Source organism: Sciurus vulgaris (assembly GCF_902686455.1).
Source record: "Sciurus vulgaris genome assembly, chromosome: 18".
Classification (NCBI taxonomy): domain Eukaryota; kingdom Metazoa; phylum Chordata; class Mammalia; order Rodentia; family Sciuridae; genus Sciurus; species Sciurus vulgaris.
Genome location: NC_136479.1, coordinates 17,036,681 through 17,064,106, shown reverse-complemented (window position 1 = coordinate 17,064,106; position 27,426 = coordinate 17,036,681). Strand labels below are relative to the sequence as shown.

The window sequence follows — 27,426 nt, the reverse complement described above, 5'->3', positions numbered from 1 at the left end:
CTGACTTGCCCAAGACTGGACAGGGCCCTGCCCACCCGCTCTTCCACGGTCCGGTAAGGGGCAGACGCGGAAATCAGGCTGTACGCTCCCTAGACCTCGGCCAACTGATTAGCAACGACTGAGACCCACCCGCGGAGGTCCCCCACCCAGCGTCCTCCCTTCAGCCTGGACCGTGCCCACACTAGACATGGCCTCTCTCAGGCTTCACGCCGCAGGACCGCGCCCGGGGCCGCGAGAAAGAGCGCCAGGCTGGAGAGGCGCTCTGTTCCCACAGTCAACATGGCGGCCGCCGCGGCTTCAGCCCCAGGCGGGCGGCGCTGGGAGGCGGTCACGTGAGCGGCCCAGCTGGGCGGACCGCGCGCGCGCCCGCCCGCTCCGCCGGCCGCTGCTCGCTCGCTTGCTGGCTCGGCTGCGCTCTGAGGTGTGTGGGGCGTCGAGCCCCCGGGCCCGGTGAGGCGCGGCGCGGCGGGATGCGCCGGCGGCCGTGGCGGGGTCCCGGGCCGGGCGGGCGGGCGCGGTGATGAGCGTCGGCGGCCGACGCCATGTCCAAGGTAACGGCGCCCGGGCCCGGGCCGCCGGTGGCGGCGGCGGGCGGGAAGGAGAAGCGCTCCTTCAGCAAGCGGCTGTTCCGGAGCGGCCGCGCGGGCGGCGGCGGCGCGGGGGGCCCCGGGCCGGCCGCGCCCTCCTCGCCCTCCTCGGCGCGTTCGGTGGGCAGCTTCATGAGCCGCGTCCTCAAGACGCTGTCCACGCTCTCGCACCTCAGCTCCGAGGGCGCCGCCCCGGACCGCGGCGGCCTCCGCAGCTGCTTCCCGCCCGGGCCGGCCGCCGCGCCCACGCCGCCGCCCTGCCCGCCGCCGCCCGCCTCGCCCGCGCCGCCCGCCTGCGCCGCCGAGCCGGTGCCGGGAGTGGCGGGGCTCCGCAACCACGGCAACACGTGCTTCATGAACGCCACGCTGCAGTGCCTCAGCAACACCGAGCTCTTCGCCGAGTACCTGGCGCTGGGCCAGTACCGGGCGGGGCGGCCGGAGCCCTCGCCTGACCCCGAGCAGCCTGCGGGACGCGGCGCGCAGGGCCAGGGCGAGGTCACCGAGCAGCTGGCGCACCTGGTGCGGGCGCTCTGGACCCTGGAGTACACCCCGCAGCACAGCCGCGACTTCAAGGTGAGCCGCGCGCTGCGCCGCGCCGCGCCCGGAGTCCCTGGAGCGTCCGCCCGCCCAAGTCTTCGCCGGGTTCCTCCAGCCGGGCTGACTTCTACATGGGTTGCTTGGAGAGGTCGGGGCTCGTGACGGTGACAGATACCCTGATTTTAAGGAAGGGAGGTTCATTCGTCCGTCCGTCCGTCCGTCCGTCCGTCCGTCCGTCCGTCCGTCCATCCGTCCATCCGTCCATCCGTCCGTCCATCCGTCCGTCCGTCCATCCATCCATCCATCCATCCGTCCATCCATCCATCCATCCATCCATCCATCCATCCATCCATCCATCCCCTCATCCATCCCTCCCACCCATCAATGCATCCACCCATTCACCCACTCACTCATCCATCCACCCACCCACTCATCCACCCACCGACCCATCCATCCACCCATCCATCCCTCCATCCCTCCATCCCTCCATCCCTCCATCCCTCCATCCCTCCCCTGAACCATCCCTCCCACCCATCTATGCATCCACCCATCCACCCACCCATCCACCCACCCACTCATCCATCCATCCATCCATCCATCCATGGTGTATTAAGAGCCCACTATATATGTGTCAGGTCCTGTGTTAGGCATTGGGGAGGAATTTTACCCTGAGCAAAGCTCTGCCTTCAAGGAACTTACATTCTTGGGGAGTTGATAATGGGGTCGGGGAGTGTTGAACTGGATTCAAATCCTGGTTCTGCCACTTAATAGTGATATGACCCTCAGCAAGTTACTCACCATCTCTGTGCCACTGTTTTTTCCATCTGGTACTGATGGATAGCAAACTAGTTGATAGATTGGACATTAAGGAAATTATCCATTTTTGACTTACAGATTGGTACTTTTATAGTAGTTAACCTGCCTATGTTAAGTGCTTCACTTGTTTAGTACCGTGTGTATTTGCTGATTTTTTAAAAAAATATTAAATACCTTAATAAGTTAAAGTGTTAATAATCGTGGATAGTGGTTTGAAGAAAGCAGAACCTGGCTATGTGATTGATGTGCTGGCAGTCTACTTGAAACTGGGGGAGGTGGCTTTGGGTCCTCTTTGCTATCTGCTAGTGTGACTGCCTATGTACTGAGGGTGAGATTTGAGAGCTGAGCGATGGGCTGGGCCCAGATGGTGGAGGGCCATTTAGGCTGCATTATGGAATTGGGCTCTTATTTTAAGCAGAAGGGGAAGATGATTTGCAGTTGTGTAAGGGATACTTTTAGGTAGGACATGGATGTGGTATTAAATAGAATGAAGTCACACTGTGAGAAAGTTGGTTCCTTTTCTGTTCTCTATATCCTGATCATGTGAAGGAGAAAGTCTCAGCTTGATATTAGCCTGTTGGTAACATCCCTTCCACCTGTCCCCCCCACCCCCTTAAAGGAAGAACAAGCTTCAAGTTTAGAGGCTTTGGTAGGCAATGCAACAGTAGTTAAATTTAATAAAGTCGTGCCTTTATTGGCTTTGTTTTTTCATTTGTCTCTTCTTATTTTTGTGGCAAGTGGTGCTGCTTTTCCATTGGTGCTATCAAGTTTCTTTCTGAAATACATTTATTTAAGTAAATGATTTGATTACAGTATGAAATGGTGATCTGGCTGAGGAGTCTGCACTTGGGTAAGTTCCTGCTTTCTTGCTGAGAAGCAACACTACCAGTGTGCATTCCTTCCCTTTTAATACTTTTTACTTGTATTCTGTTTACGTTGTCCAGTCGTGTTTTTCTTAAGAAAAAATGGTTACTGTTTGATCTTGAAATTAAGTGAGATAAGGACTGGAAAAAAATGAGTTCTGTGTCAGAGATCTCTAGAAAGTAGGAGAATGGCCACCAGCTGGCTACTGTGGGTTCTTTTTGTTTTCCTTCTGTTGCTTAGAGCTGCCTGTAAATAGCCATAGCAATTGAAACTTTTCAAGGCCAGAGCCTGGTGTTAAGTATGGTTTTCTGGTCTGTTTCAAAATTTGAAAGTCGGTTTCAACAGCATCTTTGTATGTGAAGATTTGCATTGCCTTATAAAAGGCAATATATATTATAAATATTATAAAATATGGTGTTCACTTTTTTTTTTTTAATCCATGAAAGTGTGAGCAGAAGTGGGCTAATAAGTCTAGAAGTGCAGGGACTGATTGATAGGCAACTTTGGCAAAGTTGGATGGATTCTTAGAGGTCATTGCCATTACTTTTTATGAGGTCATGTTCACTTTTTTTTAATCCATTAAGCTATGAACAGAAATGGGTCAATAATTCTAGAAGTGCAGAGACTTTATAGGCATGCTTTGGCAAAGTAGAGCAGATTCTTAGAGGCTTTTTTTTTTTTAATGTGATCTTCTGAACCTTTATATTTTACTCTGCATTCATTCATTCACCTCCTATTTACTGAAGCTTTACTCAATCAGTCAGGAATGCATTCAACACAAGAAAAAGAAAAATTCCTAATGAGAGTGCCATAAGCAATAGAAATGTTGAATTAGCTCACATAGTCGTTCTGGGGTGGGTGGTTCCGGGGTGATTCAGTGGACCAGGATGGTTTCTGGTTTTCCATCCTGTTGCTCTTAGATATTATTGACTTTTTTGTCTCACGTCTGTCACTTCATGGTTGCTTGACGATGGCCCTGCAACACCCTCATTCTACTCAGGAAGGCAGGAAGTCATTAGGGAAATAGAAGTTCTTCCAGAAGCCCCTGCAGCAGGCTTCTGCTGGCATCTCACTGACTGTAACATGACTGCCACAGAGGCTGGAATGTGGGTATTTGAGTTTTCCTGCCTTCATAGAGGAGAGGAGTGGGAGCGCTTGCCTCTTGGGGCATTCCATTAGAGTGCCTCACCTAGCATGTGCTGGGCACCTCTTTTGGGGAAGACACAGTATCTGTCTGAGGAGTGGATTCTAGGAGGGCTTGGCAAATTCCCTAAGACAGCACTTCTTGCCCTTTAACGTGCACATAGTTCACATTCATAATTTATGTGGGGAATCTTGTTACAAAGCAAATTGGGATTTAGTAAAACTGGAGTGGGGCCGGGGTGTCTGCATTTCTAGCAAGCTCGAGGGTGATACGGATTCTGATAGTGCTGCTCCAAGGACCATGCTTTGAATAGCAGGCTCGAAGGAAGAAAAGTAAAACATTACAGAAAAGGTGATTTGAGCAGTTTTCTGAAGGATGAATAGAAATTTGCTGGGCTGAGAAGTTGTGGGGCTGACCTAGAAGAGCTTGTATTTTGGGGAAAACATACATTTACTGTACCATGGAGAGCCATGGGGTGCAGAAAGCTCCCTCCGTAAGGGATTGTGAAGGACTTTGTAGGCTGGTTTTGATTTATCACTTGGAAGTTGAGAATCCAAAATCAGTTTTTAAATAAGAGAGTAATATAATCAGATTTTCTCTTTCCCTCCCCCCATTCTCTCTCTCTTTTCCATTCAATTTGGTAAGCCTACTGATGTTGTGGTGGTTTGTGACTTTTTTTTTTCCTCCCAAAATGTTTTATTTCAGCCAGATTTGATGGGTATTATTTTGAGCATAAAGAAAGCTGAAAACCAGGAAGATGGATGTGAGGCTACCGGTCACCATACCCCTTGCCTGCTTGTGGCAAACGTTGATATTTGATGCCGATACTGTTGTTCAGAGCTCACATTTAGCCTCAGCATCCTGCTCAGTTCTGATGTCTAGGCAGCCACCAAGAGTTGATTGGAGTTGGCAGAGGTGATAAAACCAATTTGACATTTTGAGGTAGTTTGCCTTGAGGTCCACAAGAGCATTCACTGCCTTTGAATGTGCCTTAATCATCTGAAAACGTTCCTAAGTTCCTAGTGCTTCTCTCTGTAAGGTTTGCAATTAGAATTCCTTCTTGCTTTCTAACCACAATGATTTGGGTGTTAGGAGCCTGCCAGGTAAATGGTGTTTTGGTTTGAGAAGGGCTAGGTGGTTGTAAAGTTGGATTTTAATATCCCAGAATGAAACAAGGTGAGTGGCCCCACCTTGATATGCTTTAAGAAACTGTGTAGCGGTCACCTATGTCCTTTTCTCTTTCTTACAGGTGTTTTCTTCTGCTCTTAAAGCACTGATTCTCAACCAGGGTGTTTTTGCTTCCCTCCTCCCTACTGCCTCCTACCCCTTGGTCTGTCTCTGGAGACACACTTAGTTGTCACAACTGGGGTGGAGTTGCTGCTGGCATCTTGTGGGCAAATTCCAGGGATGTCTCATAACATTGCAGGGTAGCCCCTCTGGTAAAGAATTATCCAGCCCCAAATGTAAATAGTGCTGAGGTTGAGAAACTGTTGGAGGAACCTTTGGGCCTCCTCAGCCATATTCCTTACTTTCTCCTCCTCCAGCTATGGATACCTTGTTACTCTGTCCTTTGTGTGTGTGTGTGTGTGTGTGGTGTGTTTGCAGCAGCCCCAGGGTAAAACTTGATTTGACCCTTATGTCAATCACTTAGTAAAACAGTGAAAGTAAGCAAATGGTGTTGAAACCTCAGTGCCATTTTAAGGGGAAATCTGTTTACTGCTTTAACTTGAATAGGGGCATGGATGCTCCAGATTCTTGCAAATTCTTTTTGATTTCTAGTTCTCAGTGCCCTTTGCAACAAGTAAAAAAAAGATGGATAGGCATCTTTCAAGCAAGAAAGGTGAGTTTTATGTCAGCAGTTTTCAAAGCATGTTCTCAAAAGACAGCTAGAACAGAGTGATCTACTGATAAAAAAAACTATGGGAACTTCTTCCAAATATGCAGTAAAACAAGAAGTGATTGATTACAAGAAGTTTTTTCTTCCATATGTGTTCCCTTGCACCTTAATGCCTGGTTCTTATTAATTAGACTTCTCAAGTAGAAATATCTAAATGAGTTGTGGTAAACAGCGTAGCAATCAAGATTATACTTGTTTGGTGTCACACCCTATTTTTCCATGTACTCATGCTGGGGAGCTCTGATATTATGCTGTAAACAGATAATATTAAATTTCCCAGTTTGTATAAAGCTTTTTAGTATGCTGATATTTCAGTGTTTCCCACAAAGTACTCCGACTTCAGGGTATTCCCTGCATTCATTTGAAAGGTAGGGAAAAAATGAAATAGTGTAGGTCATGTTTACATTTGTAACAGTGGACATCGCTTCCTGATCAATTCCCTTGTCTCTCACACATTGTCACTTGAGTTTTGATAAAGTTTCAGATCTTTGGAGGAGAAAGGAACTTGATGGAATCATGAAATTTCAGACTTGGAAGCAGCCTTGGATGTGGTATGACTAGGCCCTGGCCTTTCTTGGGGAAGGAACCTCAGACTTGAGGCAGAGTTCCAGAATCAGAGTTGTGATCTACTCACAGCCCTGTTGATGCACACAGTGAGTCCTGGGCCTGGGGCGGCCTTGTCACTACAATCACTGCAGTGACGACTCAGCGTAAAACTTGAGCAGGCAGAGTGGACGTGCCGACGCGTAGCCTTGTTTCCCTCAGACTGTGGTTGTAAAACTGCAGTGAAAATAAGGTCGTCCCGCGGCTGGCTTCAAATGTTGCCACTGCCCCTCAAGCTCAGCTGCTTCTGAAAATCTTCCTTACAACAAGTGCTTTCACACCGTGTAAATGCATATACAAATGTACGGGTCTCTCTCCAGTAAGTTTTGAGCTGATGTATGCAGCTTAGTAAAGGGAAAATATAAGAATTATAAGAAATCTTCCAAGAGGACTGCTTGGGGGTAGACATACACAGGACAATTCTAGAACTCCATATTTGCTAACTCCATATTTGTTTTTGTTCTTTTTGTGTTGTTGTGACAATTCCACAGACTGGGTAACTTTTTAAAAAAATTATTTCTTACAGTTCTGAGGCTGGAAAGTCCAAAGTCCCACCTCTGGTGAGGGCCTTCTTGTTTCATTAACCATGTCAGAGGTGGAAGGACGAGAGAGTGAGGGTGCTTGTGTTGCAGGAGAGGGAGAAGGAAGAGAGGAAGAGCAGGCGGCCAAACCCATACTTCTGTCCTTTGATAACTAACCCACTTGTATGATGATGCCATTCGTCCCTCCGAGGACAGAAGCCTTATGACCTAATCGCCTCTTCAAGGTCTCAACATCTGCATTGGAGATGAAGTTTCTAGCACATGGAAACGCATTCCCAGCCCACGAGACACATTGAAAACAGCAACTAACTTAAGCACATTCTTTAATGCACATTTACTGTGTGAAGGGCCCAGTGTAGGTGAGGGATTGGGAATAAAGGATTAAGTATGAAGATTATAGGACTAGGTTCTTGCCCTCAGAATTTACCTGATTTTAAGGAACCCATTTTAAACCGTACTGAGAGAAAGTTCAGTGGCAGTTTAGAGGGCAAGAAGCAGAAGTTCCTTCATTGGTCCTTTTCATTGTCAGCAGTTAAGCTCCTACAAATTTGAGTTCCGACTCTCGTACTCTGAGCACACTGTGCTAGTCTCTGTATGCAGTGGTAAACAGAATGTATGGGATGGTGAAAAGGAAAGAAAGAAGGTGAAAGGCTGCATGGCCCCTCCCTCATGCAGCTGGCCACCGAGGAGGCCGACTTGAGCCAGTGAGTGCGGATAAGTGTGAAATTAAAAATGATAAGAACTAGGAAGAAAAAAGGTGTATGAGAAAGAATAATGGGTGAGACTAGGCAGGAGAAATAAAAAATGAGGGTTAGGCTCTGTAGTCGGAGAGAACTGGGGGTGCTTTAAAAGGCCTGACTGGCCTTGTTTGCAGCTCCGAGAGCCAGGAGAGCGGGATTGATGAGGCGGGAGGAGGCAGGCACCGGCCAGGTCATGTGGTCCCTCGTAGGCCAAGCTATGGGGTTTAGGTTTTACCCTAAAAGCAATGGGATGGCTGCTGCTGGTTTTAGTTCTGGATTGATCTCATTAAAATGTGAAGTGGACATTCCGGGTGCTGAATAGTGGATAGAATGGGAGCAGGGAGGCCAGTCACCACGGAGGCACCTGTGATAGCCCATGTGGAAGCGGTGGTGGAGATGGAGTAGTAGATGTGGAGACGGAGAGCTGAGACGTGTCTCGTCTCCGGTAGCCTCTTGACAGGGTTTGCTGAGGCTTGGTTTGGGGGAGGGCACTGAGGCAGTGGGGAGTCAGGAATAACTCCCAGCTGCTTGTTCGGAGCAACTCGGAGATTGCTGGTGCTGGATACTTATTTGAGGAGAAGCAGTTTTGGGGGGCAGGGACCAGCAGATCAGATCCGGCTGTGTTAAATAAGACACTCCTGACATGTCCAGAGCAGTTGGAGATCAGGGATCTGGAGTTCAGATTGATACTGGCTGGAGGTGAGCATTTGGGAATCATCTCCCTGTACGTGGTACTGAAAGCCATGAGCTGGAGACTTAGAATGGGGTTTGAGGATAAACAAGGTGTGAATAGTTAGGGAGGCACTTTCCAGGTTCCTAGGGAAATATTCGGAGCAGAGGTATAGAGGAGGTTCGGCCTAGGAACAGGAAGCCTGAAGTCGAAGCAGGGACTTTCAGCCTGGGCACTGTCGTAGGACGTTAGCAAAATCCCTGTCCTTTACCCACTAGTAAGTGGTATTCCTCTCCTCTCACTTCAGTAATGACAGTTGAAAAAACGGCTCCAGATGTTGCCAAATGTCCCCTGGGGGGCAGAATTGCCCCTGCTTGAGAACCACTGATACGGAGAAAAGGGGAAATAAATGTAGGTGACTGGAGAGGTGGGGGCAAATCACAGCTGGCTTTGAAAGTCTGTCACAACAGTTTAGTTTTGAAGCTGCAATTAGTAGTGATTCAAATTGAGGCTTCCCGAGTTGTGCAGAGAGTGATTTGGTGAAACCCATGTTTTAGAAAAATGGGTCTGACTGTGAGCAAAAAGTAAAAGCAGGGAGAGGACCACACAGGTGTGAAGTGAGGAAAAGGAGGAGAGGTGACTCCCAGAGACGGTTTGCAGGACATTGTGACATTGAGAGAACTCCAGACGTGGGGTGGTAAAGGGAACACCAAGGTTTCAGGCCTGGGCCAGGAGAACTAAATGGGATGTCTGGTAAAAACTGAGCAGTTGAAAGGGGAAGTGGTTTGTGGGGCAACAAGGGGAAGAGAAAACTGTCCTTTGAATTTGGATATGTGGGGCTGGGGGTCACGAAAGGATAGTCTTACTAGTTGGAAATACGGCATTATTTCAGACTAACTGTAGACCTGGATTCAGTACAGAGAGGTATAACTGAAGCCGGGGACATATTGAGTGCGTAGAGGCCAGAAGCTGAAGGCCAGGCCCTTGGCGGAACTAAATTGAGAGGTCAGGAGGAGAGAGGAACTGTCGAAGGGGAGACAGAGGCAGGAGGGAAACGCAGAAGGCAGTGCGTGAAACCCGGATTACTTCAGTGTGACGACCTGACCTGCTGTCAGGCTGAATACGGTATAGAACTGCAGAAATGTCACTTTTTACCTGTTAAGAACCAAATTCATGTTGGAGTTTTGTAGACCTGATATGGATTTAAGCCCACTGATTTTTCATGCACATTTCCTGGGTTGGTCCTGCATTACGGGGCACTGGGGATGGGAGGATGAGTGAGGTAGTCCATGCCCCCTGGGAATTTAAGGTTAGAAGGAAAGATAGACGAGTGGGGTGAGTGCTGTGACAGTCATATACACAAGTGGGGAAGTCCGTTACAGGGCAGAAAGCCCATCAAGTACAAAGACTTGGAACTTCAGGTAATGTGGCATATCTAGAGAATTTCAGGGTTCAGTGTGGGCTAGCAGAAGGGCAGGGTGGTGGTTGGGGTGAGTAGGGGGCATGGGGAGGAGGCTCAAGGAGTGATAGAGCAGCATCTTCCAAGGGCAACCCCCAGAGAATTTTAGACAGGTTTGTGGTATGATTGTCTTTTTCTTTTATTTATTTTTAAAAGAATGTTTGCTCAAAGTCTAGGGACAGCAAGTATGGATGGGTGGTGGTGAGGAGAGGGGCAGGGGCATACCCCAAGTTCAGGGAGAATGGAATATCCTCTTTTGAACTGAACGTGGTTGTGAAACGGGCAGCTTAGAACTTTTAAAACATGATAAATTTTATTTTAGATGTTATATTTGGGGTCTCATTGTACTTCACGGTGGGGGGGTAGGTTTCTGTTTTTGTAATCCCCCAAATATGAGGCTTAAAAAAATGTCTTTCTAACCAGCAACATAAATTAGTACTAGCTGGACATGGTGGCACATACCTGTGATCCCAGTGACTCAGGAGGCTGAGGCAGGAGGATCCCAAATTTGAAGCCAGCCTCAGCAACTTAGCGAGGCCATGGATGGGAATGTGGCTTAATGGTTAAGCGCCCCTGAGTTCAATCCCTGGTACCAAAATATAAAGATAAAAATATTTAAAAAATTAGCACTGAATCTATTATACTGATTTGACCTAGTTTGGGTTTTGTTTTGGGTGAGTGCTTTACCATTGAACTATATTCCAAGCCCTTTTTATTTTTTGAGATGGGGTCTTGCTAAGTTGCTGAGATTGGCCTTGAACTTGTGATTCTCCTGCCTCAGCCTCTCCAGTCACAGGGATTACAGGTGTGCTTTACTGCGCCTGGCCCTAGTTTTTTTTTTTTTATTCATTTGCGCAGGTACAACTTCAACTTGAACTCAGAGCAGTATGACAATAGCATCTGTGCTCTTCCTCTACTGAGCACATGCCCTTTAAGTACCATGGTGCATACCTTGTACTTTTCATCCACATGACTTACATAGTGGCTGTCATCCTGGTCAGAGCGTTTTGGATTATGATCTTTTTTGCAATTTATAAAGCATTCTGTGTTTCCAAGTAGTATTGGTAATACTGCATGATGTGAATGGTATTATCACATTGCTATTATCACTTGCTCATCTAATACTCTTCTTGGGCATTTTACTCTGAAGAACATGAATTGTGTGTAGCTTTTTGCTTTCTCACGTTGTTTCTTTGGAATAAATTTCTGGACACGACCTCAGAGCATCAAAAGCTTATGAACATCTTTTTTTGACTTATATATATTTTCATAGTACTTTTTAAAATTTTTATTTGTTCTAATTAGTTGTATATGACAGCAGAATTTGCATTTATACATCTTGATAAGTTATACATAAATGGAGTATAATTTCTCACTTTTCTGATTGTACATATTGTAGGATCACATCAAAACCAAGAAATAGTAAAAATTACTGTGTTGCTAGTGTGATCTTAAACTTTGCCCAACCTAGTGAATGATGCATGTTAGGGGCTCAAAAACCATTTTTAGAATGAGTTGGGTTTTATAACTTAAATTTATTATATGTATTCTTTGCTCATTTATCCATTAGTATTTAAATTTTTTTTACTATAGTAAAATATATGTAATAAAAATTACCATCTCAGTGGTATAGCACTGGCCTAGAACGCATGAGGCACTGGGGTTCGAATCTCAGCACCACATAAAAATAAAATAAAGGTATTGTGTCCACCTACAACTAAATTACCATCTTAACAGTTATTAAGTATAGAATCCAGTGGTATAAATACATTCACAATGTTGTACAGCCATCTCTAACTTCTCTTTGAAGAAATTTTTAATAATCCCAGACAGAAACTCTGTACACATTGTATAGCTCCCCTCTGGTCCCTAGTAACCTGTTTTACTTTCTGTCTCCATGAGTTTGCCCATTTCTAGGTACCTCATAAAAATGTAATTATATAATGCCATTCACAAAATCCTTTTGTGTGTGGTTATTCATTACTGGATAAACAAAATAAAGGGGGTTGTTTCCCCTTTTTGACTATCATGAAGAGTAATGCTTTGGGCATGAGTGTGCAGGTATCTTTTTGAGTCCCTGTTTTCAGTTCTTTTGGATTAACTGTTTGGAGAATGCAGTGTGTCTTTCATTGATGACAACATTTTCCATTCCCATCAGCAATGTAAAAGTTTCAATTTCTCCATATCCTTCTTAACACTTGTTATTTTCCATGTTAAAAAAAAAAAAACATGCTAGTGAGTGTGTTATCTTATTATGGTTTTTATTTATACTTCCCTAATGACTAATGATGTTGAGTATGTTTTTACGTGCTTATTAGTCATTTGTGTGTGAATGAGAAATGCCTAATTAAGCCTTTTGCTCATTTTCGAGTTGGGTTTTTGCTGTTGTTAGTTGTAAGATTTCTTTATATATTCTTTATCAGATCCATGGTTAGCAAGTCTTTTCTTCTCTGGGTTATTATTTCACTTTCTCGTTAGTCTCATTTGATGCACAGGTTTTTAAGTTTGATTCAGTCCATTTCACTTAATTTTTCTTTTGTTTCTGTTCTTGTGGTGTCATAGCCAAGAAACTATTGCCAAATCCAGGCAAATCCAATGTCATGAAATTTTTCTTCTGTCTTCTTTTTTAAGTTTTTAAAAAAATTTTTTTAGTTGTAGATGGACACAATACCTTTATTTTGTTTATTTATCTTTATGTGGTGCTGAGGATCAAACTCAGTGCCTTACATGTGCTAGGCACCACAACCCCAGCCCTTTTTTAAGAGTTTTATAGTTTAGTTCTTATGTTTAGCTTTCAGGTTTTTTTTTTTTTTTTTTTTTTTTTTCAGTGCTGGGGATTGAACCGAGGACCTTATGTGTACTAGGCAAGTGTTCTATTGAGCTATATCCCCAGCCCCCCTTTGGTCCATTTTGAATAATTTTTTGTAGGAAGTATAAGGATCCAACTTCATTCTTTTGCCTGTGGCTATTAGGTTTTCCCAGGACCTTGAATTAAAAGTCTTTCCTATCTTCATACAATGATCTTGGCACCATTGTTGAAAATCAGTTGATGGTGTGCGGCTTCCCTTCTGAGCTCCCTGTTCTATTCTGTTAGTCTGTATATCTGTCAATGCCAGCACCACACTGGTTTGATTACCTTAGTTGGGTAGTAAGTTTTGATAATCAGGTATGACTCCTCCAACTTTTTCAAGATCACTTTGGCTTCAGAATCTCTTGAGATTCTATATGAATTTAATGATGGATTTTTCTGTTTCTATAAAAACACCGTTAGGTTTTTGATGGGGATTACATTCAGTCTTAGATATCTTTGGGTAGGTATCAGATAGATGGGGTAGACAAGTGTCATCTTAACAATATTAAGTCTTCCAGTCTGTGAACAGGGGACAGCTCTCCATTTATGTCTTTAGTTTCTTTCAGCTGTTTTCTAGTTTTCCGTGTACTGTTGTTTTCCCCCTACCTCTTGGTTAAATTTATTTCAAAGTAATTTATACTTGTTGATGCTATTGTAAGTGAATAGCTTTGTGTTTGTGTGTGTGTGTGTGCATATGCGCTCGTGCACTGGAGGAGAGCCTACTTAAGTAGGCTCTCTAACACTAAGCTATACCTTTAGCCCTATAAATGGAATTTTTAATTTCCTTTTTGGATTGTTCATTGCTAATGTATAAAAATGGAAGTGTTTTGCATGTTGATTCTGTATCCTGCAGCTTTGCTAAATTCATTTATTAGCTCTAACAGATTTTCCTGGAATCTTTGGGGTTTTCTCTGCACAGGATCATGTCATTTGTAAACAAATTATTTTACTTTCTCCTTCTCAGTTTTCATGCCTTTTGTTCCTTTATCTTGTCTGATTGCTCTGGCTAGAACTTTGAGCATTAGGTTGAATAAAAGAGGCAAAGTGGGTGTCCAGTTCTTGTTTCTTGTTCTTAGAGGAAAGGCTTTCTGTCTTTCACCATAGTGTGTGATGTTTGCTGTGGGCTTCAATCTATGGACTTTCTCATGTTGAGGAAGTTTCCTTCTGTTGCTAGTTTGTTGAGTGTGTGTGTGTGTGTGTGTGTGTGTGTGTGTGTTTTCAAATCATGAAAGAGTATTCAGTTTTGTCAAATGCCTTTTTCTGCATTAACTGAGACCATCATGTTTAGGTTTTTCCCAGTTCATACTGTTAATGTGTGATTACATTGCTTGATTTTCCGCCTTTTATTCTAGGAATAAATCCTACTTGATCATGATTTCTCTTGAGATTTTGAAACCTCTTCCCTTTCTCCTCTCTTCCCTCTTTCCTGTTAGTACAGTGTATGTGTGAAGGTAACAACCTCATTAAACTTTTGATACTTTTGATATGGATTTCCTAGCCAGGTGCCATAGTGCATAGACCCATAAGCCACCCCAGCAACTTGGGAGGCTAAAGCATGAGGATCACACATTCAAGGCCAGCCTGAACAATTTAGCCAGGCCCTAACTAATTTAAAGAAACTGTTTCAAAATAGAAAAGGGATGTAGCTCAGTGGTAAAGGCCCAAGGGTTCAATCCCTAGCACCAAAAACAAAACAAAAAAAAAACAACAAAAAATATGTCTATTTCTTTTAGTTTCCTGTTTTTCAATTTTAGTCTGGTATGTTTATATATTACAGAAGGTTTTAATTTATGTTTTTCAACCTGTCCCTTTTTCATAATTGCTTTCATGACTGTGTAGCTGAAAAAGTTACACTTGCATATAGGATAATTTTTCTTCTTTTTTTTACTTTTTTTCAATTTTGTTCTAAAATTTTTTTCTCTCTAGTAATTTGGAGTTGACTTGGTGCTTGTGAAGTGGGTGTTTGTAGAATGGTGAGTGGCTGAGACGTGGGCCAGTGTTTGAGCCCCACTGTACTACTTACCTTGGGACTGTGGCACTGAACTCTATGGGCCTGTTTCCTCATCTGTAAAGCAGAGATAAGTCTGTCTACTTCATAAAGCTGTTTTGAAAACAGACAAGAGAAGGACTTGGCCGAGGGCCTGGCTCAGGGTGTTAGCTGATGATGTTACCATTGCTATCCAGCCTTATGATCACATTGCTTGCATACAAAAAGTTTTTCCATGTTTAGAGTTTGATGATGGATTTCTGAATTTTGTATTGTTTCAGTTTTTCTATTGGTACCACATAGTAGTATTGTTGCTTCTTACTCTTTCTTATGCTGTTCTCTAAAAGTTCTCTAGATTTTAGGTCATTTTGCCAGGTTTCAAAAAAAAAAGTATTTTGTGTGAATTTTAATGTTAAATATCTATTTTAATTTGAGACAGATTATCATATCTACTGAATGCCTGCCTGTCATTGATAAAATCAGTAACTACCAACAAAACATTAATAATGTTACAGTGAGAAAATCGTAATCAACTGATAACTGAGAAAGGAATTCAAAGAGTGAATAAAGAAGTGCCTGTTCCCCAAAGGATAACACAGTTGGGTGCCCCTCCAAGGATCAGATAGTCCCCATGTTGTATGAAGTGTTTATAAACAGAAAGGCTTACTCTCAGAGTCAAGAGGATTTGGTTTCTTAAACCTGTTGTCTGTTTTCCCCAACAGTTATGTCTTATTCAGCACTGCGACTCTGTGCCTGGTTTGTGGGACGTGCACAGAGGTTGGTTAATCTGACTAAAGAGGCCACAGCTAAGGACAGTTTGCACACCAGCCTTCTCGTAAACGTGGGGGTTCTGGGGATGCGTCAGTTCTGCTGTGCACTTTGGTCAGATCTTAAGAATTGGCGATGGCTCTGGTTGGACTTTAAGCTGTCAGAGAGGAAGGACAAAGTGGAAGAGGGAGTGGCAGGCCTCAGTCTACAGGATTTTATGAGCAAGTTGTCTGAAAATCAAATGATCTGCTTTCCTATAGTGGTAGAGTACCTGTCACTGGACTCCTTCAAACCATCCTGGTGACACCACAGGGGGAGCCTTGTGCCCCATTGCGGATTGGGCTGGATTCTGTTTCTCTTTCTTTGCTTGTCTCTTACTCCTTTCCTCTGACTTTTGAACATCTACAAAACATATACTGGAAGTAGAGTTGATGGTGTTGGCAGCTTGATGGGTGTGTAAGAACTAAGGAGGAGAGGAAAAGAACATTGAGGTTTTGGAATAGGAGTCTTGGGGTGGCACTCTTCAAGACTGGGAGAACAAAGTGGAAAGTGGTCGTGGAGGGGGTGGGTAAGTTCAGTTTTGGACAGGTCATATAGTGTTGGAACAGTAGAATCCCAGGAAAGCTTTTTTAAAAATTTTAATTTTTAGTTGCAGATGTACGCAATACTTGTATTTATTTATTTTTATGTGGTGCTGAGGGTCAAATCCCGTGCCTCACATGTGCAAGGCAAGTGCTATACCATGGAGCTACACCCCAGCCCCTAGGAAAGCTCTTTTTAAAGCTGTTGAATGCTAAATTTTCAGGTGCTGTGCAAAGTGAAGCCCATGTGGTCCAAATAGGAGAATATCTCCTAAGCGAAGACATAGCTGTGATAATATAGGTGCTGGTCCTCAGCTAGTTTTACATCTTCCTTTGGCCTAAAGTTTTTAGTTTGATTCTGCCACTTTTGTTTTGTGATCAGTGTATGATTTAATGGATTTTTCCTGTCCTTTTCTATACACTGGTCACAATGAGGGGCTACTAAATGGGGCAGTGTTCTCTGTTTGTGTAGTTCCCCACAGCTGTTTCCTATAGTAAAGACTCTGGAAAACAATGACCTCATAGTTTCCATATAAAAACAAATCCTTTTATATATGGTAGTGGAAAAGAAATCATTCAAAATTGAGTAATTTAAAGTTCTGCCCTCTGTTGCTTCTTCCTTCAAAAATATTCTTGTTTGCTCTGCTAATTAATTGTTCATTGGCTGTTCCTCAAATGACCTTCTGTGTTTAACAAACAACAGTTTTGCAGTGGAGCATATCAGGATGTCTTGTCTTTCATTGGATTGTGATTGTTTGTTGTCTGTTTAGAAGCCATTGTCTTATGTCATGGACTGTGGAGTTCCTAGAGGAATTGGCCAGTCACTGAACATCTGTTGCTTCTTCCCTCCAGTTGTCCAGTTCGGATGGCAGCAAACAGTGTGTCCACAAACAAACAGTTCACGTGGTGGAAGATTTCATGGTGCTGGTCAGAAATTGCCTTTGTTGGATCTTCTCCTGCTGGAAGGACTTTTAAGCTCATCACCAGATCAGCACATTTTTTTACTTTTAATTTTTGGCATTCTTCTAATCTTTTAAAAAGCAAGACAAAGCCACCTGATTTTTTTCTGATTTGAAAAACAATAATAATCATAATAATGAAAATCCCATTTATGTAGAGCCAGATTATTTAAAAAATGAATTCAAATTCATATGTAATTTAAAATTTTTGATCTTCACAACAACCCTGTGAAGAAGCACTGATAGCTTTCTGTTTTTCCTTTAAAGGTACCTTGGATTTAACCCAGGGGCAATTTACCACTGAGTCACATTTCCAGCCTTTTTGTTTTTTATTTTGAGAAAGGGTCTCACTAAGTTGCTTTTAAAGTTTGGAAGCTGGAATTGAGTGCAAGTAAGTAGCAGAGGTAGGACCACAGTCCTGCATGGTTTATGTGAGGCTGAAATGAGAAGATATAAGTAAGGGTTTAGGGTTGAAACTAGTAAGATGGGTCGGTGGTGATGATGCAGGCCCAGGTTCTCAACTTAAGGCCATTTGAGTGTCCTTGACTTTTCCTCAAAGTAACCAAAGCCCTGAGAGAGAAGCAATAGTTTCTCATACTCTGTATGGTTCTATGGAGTTCTGTGGCCTCAGATACTCTGCCTCTCATTATGACACTTATTTTCCTGACCTGCTCCTTCATGCTGTGGTTATCTAGCAACACTGCAGATTGCTAGTGAATTGGATGAGGACCTAACAGGTGTATTAATTGAATTTGTAAATGTCTTGAAACGTACAGTTTATATTTCAAATTACAGAGAATATAAAGATCTTTAATGAAAACTAATAGCAGAAATTGAATAGAATGCTGTATCTTGCTTTGGGGTCCATAGATGAGTTACCCATATTTCGTATGTGAAGGGTCTGCTTTCAGTTCTTCCTCTCCTTTCCAAGAAGTGTCGTGACCTGGAGAGGCGATAGTGCTGTTCTAGTCAGACCACACCTTGGATTTTTATGTCTCACACTGGGACGCTACAGTGTTGTCTAATTCTGGGAGTGACAGCGTTGTGTCTAGAAGGTGGTGGAAGAGCAAGGAAGAAGAGCGCATGGCCCCCTGTCCTTCTCCAGTGGTGAGGCAGCTTCCTTGACATAATGCCAGCCGTCATAGTTGCAGTTGTACATCTGCAGGAGCCTTCCAGCCCCTCCCTGTTTCTAAACTCTCTTCCAGTTGATGGTTTTTATCGCTGTAAGATTAATCTTCTTAAAGCTTACCCGAGTTACATTATTTTTCTTAAAAATTGCCAATGCTTTTCTTTTTATATACAAAATGTAATGTGAGTGTGTTAGCCAGGCATTTAAACTTCTCTGTGATGTGGCCCCATCTTCTGCCAGGGAGGCAGTGGACACAGGGAGGGAGAGTGGGAAAATCAGACTTGGGTTCAGATACTGAGATCTGAGGCAAATAACTTCCTTCTCTTAGCTGTTTTCTCTTTTACATGCTGCTTTCTTCATAGGATTGATATCAGGGATAGGAGCAGTAGATAAAGTGCTGAAGAGTGCCAGGCACAGAGGGATCTGCTAGTATTGTTATTCGTAGCCACCTGATCGCCCTGCAGCTTGTTTATGCTCCCTACTTCTCTGCCTGTTTTGCTTTTTCTCTTTTTTCCTTCCCGGGTCACACATTTTTCAAGACCCACTTTAAAAACTACTCCTGTGCTAAAGTTTCCTTTCCTATGGTTGGAAGTAATAGCTGCCTCATTTGAAAGCCGGTAGCATTTTATATGAAATTTCTGGTGTTACTGGTATATATCTCTCATAGTTACATTTAAACAGTAATAGCTAAGTGTTCAGAAAACTATGAAAATTTCAAATATACACCTAAGAGGGGAGACTAGTCTAATGACCATACATGTCCCTGTCACGCAACTTCAACAGTTACTTATTTGTGGGTAATCTTACTTCATTTGTTTAACCTTTGCTTTCTTCCCACAAACTTTTGAAGCAAATTTCAAATGTGTTTCATCCATAAATATTTCAGTATGTCTCTTTAACAGCTAAGGATGCTTTAAAAAATCATGCTGTTTTCCACCTACAGAAAGCTAACATTAATTTTTATTATCATCAGATACCCACCAATGTTCACATTTTTCTGATTATCTCATATGCACTCATTCATGCACACATAATATACATATGTGTGTGTTATTAATGTGTGTATTACAGATTATATATATTAGGGCCCAGGTAAAGTCCCAGATTTTCGATGACTTTATAAATCATTTAAGTCTGTTATAATCTGTTCTTTTCTATTTTATTTTTTTCCTCTGGTAATTTATTTGTTGGGTGAACTGGGTGTTTGTCTTAAAATTTCCAATCTGTTGTAAACTGATTGTAAAATACAATATAAATGATTATGTAAAAAGTGAAATAAAAAGGCATATGTAAGACCAACTTCAGTAAAAAATTGTCAGGTTCATTAGACATAAAGCTGCTGTTAATCTGTAAAGGTTTTTTTAGCTGCAGTCTCCTTTTCTATATGTATCTTGTCATGGACCAGTGACAAAAAGTTCACCTGTCCATGGGTCGTACTTTGAAGAGTTCTGACTTTGTCTATTTTTTTTGTGTAGTATTCCTGGAGCTTCAATTAAAATGTTCCTGTCACTTTATTTCCCATAAAGTGGTAGTTAGATCTCAAAGTTTAATGAAATTAAAGTTGGAAAATTTCCCTCCTGTTTTTGGGTAAAACTGTGTTGTGTGGGTGGCATTGTAAACTTCCATCAGGAACCTATTCTGCCTGGTTGTGTCTCTTGTAATGTCAATAGTCAGGGATGGTTATTCTGTAATCCTTTAATTCTTTAAGGGTTGGAAAAATGGTAACATTATAATTCTAACATTCACTCTTCACTAGCTGGAATACTTAAGAGACTCTTGCCCTTGTCAATTATTTGGTTACCCTAAAGCAAATTTGTAGAATAAAGGCTAGATAAATGTTTGGTTCCCTCTCTTTCTTTTCCAGAGTTCACAATAATTACTTGATGTCCAAATGTGGCTAGTTTTGGTAACCTGTGAATTCAAGGTGAAAAACACCCAGAAACTGTTCCAGATGGAGGAACTTACGCAAGAGATTTTCTTAAGCTGACAGGCAGTGTCTGCCTGCAGGGTGAGAGAGAGAGAGAGAGAGAGTGAGTAAGTGAGAGGGAGAGAGAGAAGGTGAGAGGAGGAGGAGGAGGAGGAAGGAGGAGGGGGGGAGAGGGAGGGAGGGAGGGAGAGAGAGAGGGAGAGAGAGAGAGAGAGAGGAGAGAGAGATAGAAAGATAGAAAGAAAGAGAGAAAGAAAATATATGGCGGTGGAGCCATCCATTCTTAAGTAGTGGAATTTCATGGGCTAATAACAACAGACCAATGACTGACTAGGAGGTTCGCGGGCTAACAGTCTAGACCGGTGACTGCCAAGAATGTTCTCAGGCTGATGAGTGGACCAATGGCTGGCTAGGAGGTTCGCAGACTGCTGATCTGGGTTGTAAAATGGTGGGGTGGGAGGACAGATACTGGCAGCAGCAAAATGGCAGATCTGATGCCAATAAAGGGTTTAAGCATACTTGATGTGTTCAGTCAGTTATAGTTATTTACGTTTTTTGGTGGTGTGGGGGGTTCTTGTTATGTTGCCTCAGGCTGGTCTCATTCCTGGGCTCGAGTGACCTCCTGCCTTGGACCCACTCAGTGCTGGGACTACAGGCATACCTTGCTGTTAACCTTTGTGATGCTCACAATTTTGACCATTTGGGGCCAGTGGAACAGGTTACCTTTCAAGTCTTTTTGACACAGTACCTATATTCTGTGCTGTCAAACCACAGTCGAAGGAAGCCAAGAAGTTCTAGGTAATCTTACATTTCTTGTACCAGGTCTAGAATCTCTTTAAAGAGTCCTGGTTCTTTGGTGGTAAATGGTATTGAGAGACCACAATCTGGGCCTTAGGGTTATGCGTGGTTTCTGGGAGATGGGTAATTTCTTTTAAAGTTAAATCATGATTTCATATTGGTAATTCTGGTTCTGGTTCAGGGGTTTTATTTACATCATTGGTCTTATATCTGTGTCTCCTTTCTCCTATACTGAAAATCCTTTTGTAATACCCATTTAACTTCTTAGTTGCCTTATGTCATCATGTACTGACAAGTTACAGAATAATAACCCCAACACTACCACCAATAGCGTGAATATTTGAAAGTGGTTTAAGATTATTTGGTAGTTTTTTGTTTTTGTTTTTTTTTGGCTATAGCATATATTCTACTAGAGTTGTACAGGTTACTGTGTCTTATAGTCACTGTGATCTGTCTATCATAACTGGATATAAAATTAAAATCATTTGTTTCTCTTGATTTTTGAGGGACTGCTGTTTAAAATTTAACTTTGTTGCATAATTGTGTAAAAAATAAAAGATGTGGCCCAGAGTCAACTCTGCAAAGCAAGATCTGTTCAGAAGTCTAGCTTTGTCTGATTCTTGTACCCTATTTTTGTTCTCCCTAAATTCTGTGATTTATTCTTTGTTTAAACGTAAGCAAATATGTATGAGTATATAAGTGTGTGTATATAGTGTGTATTCATATTCTCACTTTTATTTGCATAAATGGTAGCAGACTATGCATATTTTTCTCCGTCTTTTTTCCGTTTAACTAACATAGGAGTGCTTACCATATGCTGGGCACAGTGGATTATTATATTTATTCTTTACAGTGTTGCACAGTAGATACACATATTACTATTTTGTTTTCAGATGAAGAAAGCGACAGCTCTGCACAAAACTTTAATTCCAAGATTCTCTTTATCCCCTGTGGTAGCTAGTCCTGTTCTTTGTGTTCATATTCACGAGTACATGAGCAGGGAACTTCCTATTCTGCTTTAATTTGAGTAGTGATTGGGGGAGGGAGCAGAGAAAGGCTTTGTTTAAACTGTAGGGAAAGACATTCAACCCTGTCTTTATTTGAGGGACTTACCTTTCAGTAGCTGGAGAAAAATAATATTTAAATTCCTCTTGCCTGACCAGAGTTGTTCCCAGTTGTTAAAAGATACATTAAGTTGAAATGTACTTTAATCTTGACCTAACATAAGACAGTGTAGTGACAACTTGGTAAATTTCCCTTGTGTTAGTCTTTAATTCATGGAAGTTATAATAAACTAGGATAATTGAAGAAAAGACAACTCCTCTAAAAGCAACTGCTCATGGCAGATAACTTCTAGTTAATGATGTCAGGATTTTAATAGTGAAAGGAAAAGAGTAAAGAGGAGAATAGCTTCATTCCCTGCAGATAGACAGACAGACAGGCATGGGTAGCCTTTTAGCCTGTATCCAGCATTACGCGGTTACTCACCCTCTGGCTCTACTGTGGTACAGGGCAGCGGGTTGGGCTGTTGTGACCACTGCGCTCTCTGGCTGTGCAGATCTCTGAGGCTTCAGGCTGTCAGCATAGGAGGACAGTGTTGGGAGGAGGGTGAGGGTTGGGGCCGGCCAGGATTCGGGTCTCTTCATTTCCTGTTGAGAATCTGTGAACCCAGGGATTGTGAGTTCAGTCAGGATCCTGGTCAGCTGCCTTGGGCAGGGCTTGCGCCTGTTTCTTTACTTCCCTTTTCCTTGCTGCATAATCTCAGCCTTACAGATTGTGGCACATAGTAGCCATTGTTTCCTTTACACCTGAGTGTAAACATTTTAGCAGGAAAAACAAGCCTGCTAGAGCAGGTCTGTGACTTAAGAAAGGGACTCTGGTAGGACAAAGGTGTGGAGGATTCTGCAGAAGGCCACTGTATTAAATGCTGAAGAAAAGTAATGCTACGCCTCAGAATCTTCTTGGGTCTGACCTGGCAACCATAACTGATGGCTCCCCTTTGGTGCACGTCTGCTTGGGGTTCTGGCCCTAGAGTTGCAGACAGCTCCATGTTACAGTGCTGGGTGACTCTTTGTGGGGTATCCTCTGTGTGATATGTTCTGTGCCATTGTATGATCTTTTAAAAAATCCTGGTGATGCCCCATTCATCTGACCTTTTTTGGGAGTACTTTTTTACATGTTATTTTCCAGATTAATTTTTTGATTTAAATTTTTAACTTTTTTTGAGGGGGGTGGGTATAGATGGCTGGGCCACATGTTGTACACTTCCCAGGGAGAGAATCCTAGACACATAAAGCATAAGCTTTCCTTGATTTGAGCCTCTGATATGACTACTTCCTGTTCTATAATGTGGCGTTTTCCTTGGGGTCAGGTGAACAGCGCAGGGCCTTCTAGATGCATGGTTCTGACTTGGTCTTGTCTGAAGTCTCGAGCTTTGTGCGGTCCTCCTCCCACTGCTTCCCCGGCTTCCTTCACGCTCCTGCTGAGAGCCTGCGCCTTCTTCCTCCCGTCTCTGTTTCGCAGTTTCCGATCTGCTTTTAGTTAAGTAACTAGATAAGTAGAATTGGCTGTAATAAGATGAATTAGGGCCTAAGAGTCTGGCTAAATTAAGAAATTTTAGTGTGCTTCCTTTTAGAAAACAGCGTTTTCTTTTAAGTGTCTAAAGTATGGCATACATACAGAGAAATGCACAAGCCATTAGTACAGCTTGATGGATTGTCCTCAAGTAATAGTTTATCACCTCCATCAAGAAATAGGGCATCGCCAGCACTGCAGAGGCTCCCCACTCTCTGCTCCCCAGTGCCGCCCTCCCGTCCTGCCCAGAGGAGGCTCTCTCCTGGCTTCTAACACGCTCCATCAGTTTTGTCTGTTTTTGAACTTTATTATATGTTAAATAATAAGTATTTATTCTTTTTAAAAACAGCTTTATGAGATAGTTTACATAGCAAATAATTCACCTATTGAAGTGTACATTTCAGGGGTTTTTACAGCAATCAATTTTAGAACAATTTTATTATTCCCCTAAAAATACCAGTGCTCATTAGCAGTCACTGTTTTCCTTCCGCCTCCCGGCCTCCGTAACTGCTGACCTACATTTCATGTAAGTGGAATCGTAGAGTCTGTGCCTTTGTACTTCTGGCTCCTTTCACTTAGCATTGAGGTTTTCACGGCTCATCATATTGTAGCGTGTATCATACTTCATTCCTTTTTGCAGCCAAAAAAAACCCATTTTCTGAATATTATACATTTTGTTTACCCATTGATGAGCATTGGGTTATTTCTACTTTTTGACTGTTATGAATAATACTGCTGGGAACATCCAAGAACAAATTTTTATGTGGACACAAATTTTTCATTTTCCTGGGTATACAAGGATAGAATTGCTGGGTCATATAATAACTGTTCAATTGTTTGAGGAGCTGTCAAACTCTTTGCCAACATGGCTACATCATTCTATACTCCTACCATCAATGTGTGAGGATTCTAATTTTTTCATATCCTCATCAATACTTATTAATTTTTTTATTATAACCATTCAAGTGGGTGTGAAGTGTTATCTCATTGTGGTTTTGTATGCATCAAGTATGTATTGTTTTGTGTCTGGTTTCTTTCATGAAATTTGTTAAAACATTCATTTCAGTAAGGGTAGTATTCAAATTATTGTAGAAAACAAGATACATAAAAATTGAATGAATAAAATGGAAAAGTATAAAAGTTATTTGGCATGTTACTTTCTTGCTCCCTCCCCTATGTTTAACATAGTTGAGATCACACACTGTATATGTATATAGTTTTGCATTTATTTCATATTGTATTTTGAGTGATTTTGTCATACATTTCAAATTATTGCACGGAGGTACTATAATCTATTTTTGAGCATTTAGATGACTTCTGGTTGTGATGAACATTTTTTTTAAACGTAAATCTTTTACTTCTGATCATTTCTTTAAGCTATAGGAGTGAAATTCCTGATAGTAGTTGCCTATTTTGAAGGCTATTAAATCATATTGTTACCTTGACTACTAGCAGTGTGTAAGGGTGACTGTGGTATACACTGTTGGAATAAAAGAAAAGAAATCTTTTATGTTGCTAAGTGAAAAATAGCGTTCTATTGGCTTAATAGATTAGTGGTGCACTTCTTTGATTAGTAGTGAGGTAGGGAAGCTCGATCTGATCTTTAAGGGGACGTATACCTCTGCGGTAGTAACATTTTGATTAGGGAATGGCTGTGCTCTGATTTCAGACTTGTTTTGCTTGCTGCCTGTGTATTTGTACATTCTTGCATTTAGCATCCACCTCCTAACGCAGATGACCTAGGCCTCCACTGATGAGAATCTGGTCAAGATTGGGCCAGGTCAGGCCTAGGCTGGGAAATTCTAACTTGTACTTTGCTGGGAAAATACTGGAGCCAGAATGAACTGGAGGCTCCATGTCGGTGCTGATTTTCATGGGATCTCATTCTTATGGTGAGGGTTGGAAGCCCTGGTGGAAGCTGTGAGGGATTTGGAGACCATGCCTGTCTGGCTGAGGAGTCAGCCTGGCTTGCCTGTTAAACATGTACACAGCATTGGGTGTGGAGAGCAGGATGCAGTGGGCCCGTGGCTTAAAAGCATCTTCAGCCAATTAAGATTTACTGGGAGTACCCGGGGTTTATGGCACTGTGCATAATGTGCTCTGAAACTTACTGAATCTGCTGATACTACTAATTGATGATTCAGTTATAAAAATGCAATAGAATAATGATTCAAAGCAAGGCTATTTTTAGAATATTTTGGATCTTATTATAAAATCTGTTCAGTCAAAAATGTTTTAGGTTTGTTATCAAATAATGTATACTTTGCCTGTTTGTGTGTATATTTTCTCAGTGTTGTGCTTTTTGTGTGTTTTGGAGAACAAACACAGTCCATCCTCTATTATCTGCAAGTTCTGCATCCACAGATTTTACCAGCTACAGATGAGGTGGGGTTTGCATCCATACCGATCCTGTATGAACTTTTTCTTCTTGTTATTATTCCCTTAACAAACACAGTAGTATAACAGCTATCTATATAGCATTCTGTGCTGTTGGGTTTTCTGTATCTGGAGACGACCTGAGTGTGAGAGGATGTGCGGTAGCTTACATGCAGGTGCATGGTAGCTGGAGGGTTTGCTTCTCCTCTCCTGCTCCGTGTTCAGCCTCTCACTTCACTTCCAGCCAAGAGGCTGATTGGCTCCTGTGCTGACTTCTTCAAGTCCTTGGACCTCCTCTGCTTCCCACCACTTGATCAGGAAGCAAGTTGGTGCTTCTGTTTTCTCTTCCTAGTGCTAAGCTTTCATCTCCCACCACCTGGCAACCAGGATGGACTGAAAACTCTCTTTCCTCTCTCCTTCCCTCATTTTTCTTTGATGCTGGAAGCTGTCAACCTTTTTTCCCCCCAGAGCTTGATATGGGCTTTGGGTTAGCATTAATATACCTAGAAAACTTTGGTTTAAGACTCCATAGATCTGTCAGGTTCAAAAAGAAAAAACAAAACAAAACAAAAAAAACAAAACAAAAAAAACCCCAAAAAACCCCAGCTTTATTGAGATATTATTTATTTTAAAATTATATACTTAAGGTGTACAATGTGATACTTTAAAAACTCTCAAACATTTGTAAAGTTTGTGGTAGGAAGTATATAATAATTTGTAGATATTTAGATGACTTTCGTAGTTTTTCTGTTTGACTCTTAGCTGTTTAAGATTATATATTTACCTTAGGATGCCCTTTTGGTTGTGTAAGTCCTGCGTGCTTGCTTTTTGATTGTAAACCCAAACCCATCCCCCCTTCTTCCTTTAAAAAAGAAAAGAAAAGGCGCTGTTTTACCAAAACTGGGAAGAACCGTAGATTGTGCTGGGAAATAACAAGGAAACTGAAGAGAAGATAATTTTGAGTTACTTGAGTTACTTAACTGGATACCCAAACACGTTTTGGTGACCTGGGCTGACTTTGAACTTGGAATCAGCTAGTGTTGGCCCCTCAGAGTGTCCTGGGAATGAGGGCAGAAGTGATCACCAGTAGAGGGGATAGGCACCCTCAGGTGACGAGCATTCCTCTTTACCTCAGCTGGTGAGAGACCGTGGAGTTGTCCAGAGCCAGAGCTTGTCTCCTTTGCTGGCTTTCTCTGGCAGACTCCGGCAGGACAGTTCTTCACAGGCTGTAACATGATCTTCCTACATAGTCTGAATTCCTCCTTATTCCTCAAATAATAACATCTCAATTAGATAAACTGCATTTTTGTTCCTGGGCCATATTGCAGTTATAGGAAACATGCAAATTACAACAAAAGAAAAACTGACTAACAAGGATTTGTTGAAGAGCAAATAAACTCTAGAAGCATGAGGGTTGGGTCTCCAGCTTGTGTCTGCATTGAGAACTGATACTCAGAATGAAGAATCTCAAGCCCTGTGTAATCCTGAGTTGTATTAGGGGGAAAAACATTGTAATTTGCTTTATTTATTGAAGGAAGATTATGGACAAAAATGTTTTAAGGCTTTTGTAATCAGATGAGATTGAAGAGTAGTGTAGTGGTAACTTTGGACAAGTTA

At 42.4% G+C, this 27,426-nt stretch overlaps 1 protein-coding gene across 1 annotated transcript in view; it reads left to right on the top strand.

Moving 5' to 3' along the window:
* The first annotated feature begins 366 nt into the window (after positions 1-366).
* The window catches only part of USP31 (ubiquitin specific peptidase 31), a 128,466-nt gene continuing 101,406 nt past the window's right edge, over positions 367-27,426 (top strand). The window contains exon 1 of the mRNA XM_079121447.1: positions 367-1,160. Coding sequence (XP_078977573.1) covers positions 543-1,160 — 618 coding nt within the window. The 5' untranslated portion in view covers positions 367-542. The remainder of the gene's footprint in view (positions 1,161-27,426) is intronic.